This window comes from Oryzias melastigma, linkage group LG8 (genome assembly GCF_002922805.2).
Source record: "Oryzias melastigma strain HK-1 linkage group LG8, ASM292280v2, whole genome shotgun sequence".
NCBI classification, from domain to species: domain Eukaryota; kingdom Metazoa; phylum Chordata; class Actinopteri; order Beloniformes; family Adrianichthyidae; genus Oryzias; species Oryzias melastigma.
Window position 1 is genome coordinate 14,035,810 of NC_050519.1, and position 6,807 is coordinate 14,042,616.

Consider the following 6,807-nt stretch of genomic DNA (forward strand, 5'->3'; position numbering starts at 1 on the left):
GACCTGGTCCGGCAGGGAAGAACGAAGAGAAGATCCAGGTTCTAACGGAAAAGATTGAGGACTTGGTTGTTCAGGTTAGCCCACTTATGAATGAAATTAGGCTTTTAATGTGATCATGGATCGAAATCTAAAAAGATAGGTCATTAGAAAATGTATATAAAGGCTATTTTGCACCTTTTAAGGTTGAGTTTAAGTAATTGGGATACTTAAACAAAAAAATCATTAAAAAAAATATATTTGTCTTGTGCATTATTTATCCCTTTTCAGCTAATAAAAAGCCAAATTGTTTCACGTTTCTGCAGATCGAGGAACTTGGGTCTGAGGGTCGTGTGGAGGAGGCTCAAGGAATGATGAAACTGGTGGAGCAGCTGAAGGAGGAGCGGGAACTGCTCAGCTCTAACCCCTCGGTGAGTCAGACTTTTTAATTTTTTTACATTTTTGCTTCATATGCAGACTAATTTGAACTAGGAAAAAATAAAATACAAGCTTTTGATTTCTAAACATGTAGGAAACAAATTAACTGACAAAACTATGTGTTATATGTTTTTCCTGCAGACCATAGAAAGCTTTGCAGCTCAGGAGAAACAGATGGAGGTGTGTGAGGTGTGTGGAGCCTTTCTCATCGTGGGTGATGCTCAGTCTCGCGTTGATGACCATTTAATGGGCAAACAGCATATGGGCTATGCCAAGATCAAATCCACCGTGGAGGAGCTGAAGGTAACAGGATCACACCTTCTATCTGTTTTCCGATCAAATGAACCCCTTGACATCTGTTGATAAAACCACTTTGGCTCCAAAAATACCTTAATTTATCATCTGCTTGAAAGCAACAACATAGCTTCTTATAGCTTCTTGCGAAGGTTTAAGTGTAAGTATGTCTTCTTGGTTCACAGGAGAAACTGCGGCGTCGCTCAGAGGACCCTCAGACGGAAAACCCAGCACTCAAGCGAGACAGAGAAGACCGCGAGCGCGAGAGGGAGGAGCGGGAGAAGAAGCGCAAAGAGGAGGAAGAGAAGGAAAAAGAACGAGAGAAAGAGAGGGAACGGGAGCGGGAGAGAGAGCGGGAGAAGGAGAGAGATCGAGAGCGAGAACGGGAGCGGGAGAGAGACCGCGAGAGGGATAGGCGATCTCGCCGGAGCCACTCCCACAGCCGCCATTCCAGCCGGACATCGGAGAGGAAGCGGAGCAGATCGCGGGATCGCCGGAGGTCCAGGAGCAGAGATAAGGACAGGGACAGGGAACGCAAGCGCAGCAGGTGCGCCTGAATATTTGTAACCACATTCCAGGCTCACATCTGAAAATGTTTATCACAGTAATCCACACATATTCAGAGCTCTCTTTAACTTCTTGTCTTGTTGTATTACAGGAGCCGGGACAGAGAAAGGAAGCGCAGCCGTGACCGCTCGGACAGAAAGCGCCGCTCCCGCAGTCGCGACAGGAGGAGGTCTCGCAGCCCCGAGCGCAAGTCTCACCGTCAGCGCAGCCGCAGCCGGGACAGAGACAGAGACAGGGGAAAAGAGAAAGAAAAAGAGCACTCATCAAAGGACAAAGGTGAGTAACACTTTTTAAAGGCCCACTCCCGTCCTCTGTTGATCTATTGACGCGTTCCCAGTAGAGGCTGAACTTTCAGGAATCCCGCGGATCACGGGATTCCATTTGGATGGAAGTCGTTTCTGCCATTAATCTCGAAACCGGGACGGGATAAAATTCTTATGGGAGACGGAACCAACCAATAAGTACGACGCCCAAAAAAAAGTCAAGGGAGAGCCATTTTGTAATATTCTGATAATATGTCTGCAATTGAAAAATAACTACATTACCCAAAAGCAGAGTCTGAAATGAACACTTGCCAGGGCACACGATACGACGCCCCCCTCACTTCTGTTAATTCATGTCCACATAGCGTTTAGTTTTGGCGGCTAAAGCAGGGGGACATGCGGTAATTTTTAACAGGATCCAGCCAGAACTGGAGGATAAACCTACTGGACTTACAGCAGCAACAGAAACCTTGATAAAAATCGTTGATGTGGAGACAGCGATGCTGTTAGACACTCATGCTATCATGCTACGATGCTATGCTGACCAGTTGTGTCAGCTATATGTAATCATGGACTCGTTTCCGACAATATTTTCCCAGATCGGATAAATACAACAAATTCAATACATAGGACACTCGTTAAAAAATGCTACTTTCTAAATATAATAACAGACATGAATCCACTATGTATTAGAGTCACTGTTGGGCTGAATGTCGTATATAAAGACAATGATCCTAAACTATCAAGTTTATAAGCTGTTTTTGTCATGATTTAATATCAAATTGAATCATTTGGAGTTTACTGTTATATGACATTAACAAGGTTTTTGTACCATTTGCAAACTGCTTATATGCAATTTAATTTTCTTAGTAAAATATTCAAGAATCACATTTTTATTCCTCATGAGAGTCACGGGGGGGTTTTAGCACAGTGTTTTGCTTCTGAGCTAAAGAAAACCAAAACAACCTGTTTGAGATAGAAAGTAAAGCATTGATGATGTGAAAAGCCAAAAGTGGAGAGAAAATACTTTGATTAGAAATCAATAAAGGATTTACTTAAAAAATGATAGTTGTTTTCCTTGATGTTTTAATTATGTTGTGACTTCCTCTCTGTTTGCATTCAATGTCCTGTCCATTGTATAAAGTAAAACCCCTCAGATTTTCCTATGTAAAGTAGGGTATTAATCTGGCCTTAAAAAATATATATTTGGGCGGTGACTCAAATAATAATTTCGGCCATTGCCTAGAAGCCATAAGTGTTATAAGTCATGATTTTGCCTGATTCAGAACAGTTTGAATAAATTTCATCGACATGTGTCTTTAAGCCCAGTCTGAAATATCTGTATGTAAAATTATATTCTTGCAAAAGGGACCTATAGAGACGTAAATCCATGTGCTGATTTGTCAGATCGTAAGGGGACAGAGGAGAAGAGCAGTTCTAAGAAAGACAAGCATGCTGACAGTGATGCAGCTGCCGTCAAGCCTTCCTCAGAGGTGGAACCCATGCAGAGCGAACCAGCTTCCTCCTCCCCTCTGCTTAACGGCCAGCAAGAGCTCCTCCAATCTGAAGGTGACACTCAGTCCAATTAAAACTGATCTGATAGGACCTCAGATCAGGCTCAGGTAAGTGCGTCTTCCTCATCGCTTCCCCCTGGCTCTCAACCCACCTTCACGCTTTCCTGTCCTCCACCCCTCCCCCTTTCCTTTTCCCTCCTCGTCACCCTCCTCTTCACCCCTGTTTTTCAGTTCAATTCTTTATACATTTTTTTTAACTGTGTTATGTACTGTATGCAAATATCTTTATCCTGTTTTTGATTAGTGCATCGTAAGTATGCACTGAAGATGAAGGACTAGGCCCGATGAATGAGAAGGATGTAGAAAACAATCACAGAAAGCCAAGAGGGAAAGGCCAGTGTAGCCCTGAGCAAACATGCCCAGAGGTACCCCTTATTTTGTCTCGCTTTTTGTTTTTTATTTTGGTCCGTATCATTGTATATTCAACCTTTTATTATTCATTTTTCCTTTTGGACATAACGGCAAACTAAGTTAATTCAAGCTTCCCTGCCTGCATTGACGTGTCTTTATGTCATTTTCTCACTTTGAAACAGGAACACGTAGTAACTGCTGTTTTAATGTCACGCTGCCTTCCAGCCAGACAGGAGCTCTAGAGTCTCTGTCTGCTTTTGAACACTTTGCATATTTCGGGAGAATGTTTTTTCTTCTCCTCTAGCTGTAACCCGCTCTAAAGGTACATACGCCGCAGACAAGTTAGTAACAAAAGTCACAAATGCCGCGGATTCTGTTGTCCAGCCTTCTGTGCCTGATAATGCCATGCACTGTATGTTTGTGGGGTTGGGGGGAGCCTTAACTAACTGGAGGGTAGGGCTTATGGAATGAATTGCAGCTGACTTCCACACCTCACACAGCGTTGGTGTTGTGAGCGAGACCACATGAGAAAAAGGGCAAATTAAAAATCATGGATACTCTGACTGTCAAACTGTGCAGGTACTCACCCCAGGTACTCCTTTCTCTACCCACATCCATTTTGAATGCTGTTGCTTGTCAGAGAAGAACATTGATTGTTTAATTGTCTTGCTGCTTTTTTTATTGTGTATTGTTTTTATTGGGGGGGTGTTAGATTTAATGATCAAAGATGTCATGATATACTCATGCCAACGGCTGAAACTGTTACTGACCTGCATTTTTTTAGCTTTATTTGTGTTCTTCTGTATCTAATGGAAAGTCATTTTGAAGCTACAACATTAAAATCTTTATTAATCCATTTAAATATAAAGAAAAAGTAACAATTTTCAGTTTGAAGTGTCATCTGAATCAGTTGTCCAGTACACTTTCACTTTGGCAAAGGGAATATCGATTAGTTTTTCCCTCTAATTTAAATATTCCGATTGGTCACAAACTTTCAAAAAATGTCAATAAAAGAACCATAAAGCAGTTGGCGGTGCCTGTATGCTCCACGTTAAACGACACGGCGTGTGTGTGTATTAGCGCTGTTGCTCACCAGTTTGGGGGTCTTTGCTAACACGACTCTCTGTGACCGTTTCTGTCCCACAGGGGAAGGTGGGATAACTGGTGGAGGAAGAAACGGAAGAGCATCCTCATCCTCACCCTGAACCTGACACATCGCTGCTTAAAAACAAGGTGAACCACAAACGTGTAGTGGCTTATTTAAGAAATCAGCATAAAGTACATGTGTTGTCAAGGAGCGAAGCAATATGTTTTGGGTTCGTTTCATTTTTCCTAATATTTTTGCTGCCTGTATCTGTTTAGGCAGGTTGAGGGTAGCCGTGGTTCATCTGCTTTTTCATTAAATTCATTGATTTCTATGGCAGCCAGACAGATATCACCTAAATACCAAAATTAGAAAAGCTCTTTCTGTTTTATTTTGGAAATCTTTACACATCCTCCATGTTTCTTGGTATTTAGTACAATTGAAATCTAAAAATAAAAACAGTGCTTGTGATTTGTGTTGATTTGTCGGGTTTTCTCTCTCTTCCTGACCTCATTTTTATTATTATTTTTTTTAAGTCGGTTAAAAGCGTATGTACAATGTAAAGACCCTTGATAGGGAGCGTCTCTGCTCTTCCGCCTAGATCTCCCGTGGATTGCTCTTGTCCCATAACTGTAAAATATTCTCATTTATTTTTGATCAAGCGAGAAATTTTGAAGATGCATCATTTGTTTCGTTTTTTTGCCTTCCTTTTTATGTCCATGTTGTAATGTTAAATAAAAATGTTAAACCAAAATAAAAGTGTTTTCTTTGAAGCAAAACCTCTTTCTCTACAGCGTTGGGATATTTATTTCTGCTCAGGCCAGAAGAAAAGCAACTCCTGTCTTTTTCTTTGCTTTCCTTTTTTGGACTTCCTGTATCTTTGAAATACTGACTTGTATTTTGTAAAAGCTTTCTCAGTTGTCTTATTTATAAATATGCATTTTTTTAGGCAAAATAATAAAAAAGTGTAGTTTTCTAGAGATTAGTTTCTGCAGAGTGGTAGTAGTTCATTAGAAATTCGCCTTTGACTTTTGGCCCAGATAAACTCCGCCCCTCTCCCCATCAGATCAGGGACCTTCTCTCCTCTCCATTTAATCTACTACGTAACAAATAAGCTCTTTTTCAAACTGCATTTATTTATTTTTTGTCTCCTGATATATAACAATTTGAATAAAGAAATAGAAATATAATTTTAATCTTACTTTATGCACTTCATAATCAGAAAAATGCCACAAGAACATGATAAATATTTGGAGGAGTTAAGAACTTATCAGTAAATTTAAAAGTTAAGCAACAAACACTAACATACTACAGCAGTAAGATGGTTCTAATACAGCATTTTCCTTAGTTACCACAAAGGTTTATTTGCATATGTTAGAATACGGTGTTTAAACCATCTAGGAGATTGATACAATTACCTAAAAATGACATTTCTATTCATACTCTTAATGAAAAATATATTTTTTAATTTCTTTCTCTAAAATCTTCCAAATTAGAATTTACTCATACATTAATAAAGCTACTACATTTATTTCTTTGAGCTTGTTAGTTTTACGTCCCAGATTTCAAAGTAAAGCTCAGTGTTATGCTAATAAATGTGTGGATTATTTAATAATTGTGGTTAATCCATTTTTTTTTAGTCTCTTACACTAGAGGGCAGTATATGCCAATAAACTAATAGATATACTCTGACAGAAGTCACAGCAGTGCAGCTTTATTTTGAAAAAATATCTGAGTCACTGAAGCTGGGAGGAATTTCCTGAATTTTACCATCTTACTAAAAGAATTAAAGTGCTTGCAAAGCTAAAAACGATTTTATATTACAGACAAATAAGATATGTAAATTAAAAACAAGCAGCAGTTTATACAAAGAAAAACAGGAAATGAGTTTGAAAGGAAATCATTTTCATGAACCCATTTTATGGAAATGAAGGTTAGAACACAAGCTATTCAGGCTGTGGAGCAAACGAGGCAATTTGTCAGCGCTAATAACGGAGATTTAAGTATCTGCTTATGGCACTCGTCACTCAAGTGCTGATAGACGGTCATTTTCCCCCTCAAGGCGTCTGTCATTTGTGCTGAGGTAATGCCTTAAAACTAATCAGCTGTTTGCATCACAGAGTGACAACCCTTTTATGAAGAGCTCCTGAAAAAGCAAACATCATTTTAAAATAAAGAACCTTATTCTGAACCCTATAATGTAAAAGTTGTTTAGAAATCAACTAATAAAAGTGTAGAAATCTATCAGACCTGCTGATTC

At 39.6% G+C, this 6,807-nt stretch overlaps 1 protein-coding gene across 2 annotated transcripts in view; it reads left to right on the forward strand.

The window, feature by feature from the left end:
* luc7l3 (LUC7-like 3 pre-mRNA splicing factor) overlaps nt 1-5,301 on the forward strand; it is a gene marked incomplete in the record, with an annotated part of 6,699 nt that extends 1,398 nt beyond the window's left edge. The window contains 7 exon segments of one of the 2 annotated variants that reach the window (XM_024272191.1): nt 1-74; nt 303-407; nt 556-717; nt 894-1,255; nt 1,367-1,551; nt 2,946-3,160; nt 4,610-5,301. In XM_024272191.1, coding sequence (XP_024127959.1) covers nt 1-74; nt 303-407; nt 556-717; nt 894-1,255; nt 1,367-1,551; nt 2,946-3,127 — 1,070 coding nt within the window. 2 annotated transcript variants of the gene reach the window in all.
* Nucleotides 5,302-6,807: the final 1,506 nt, after the last annotated feature.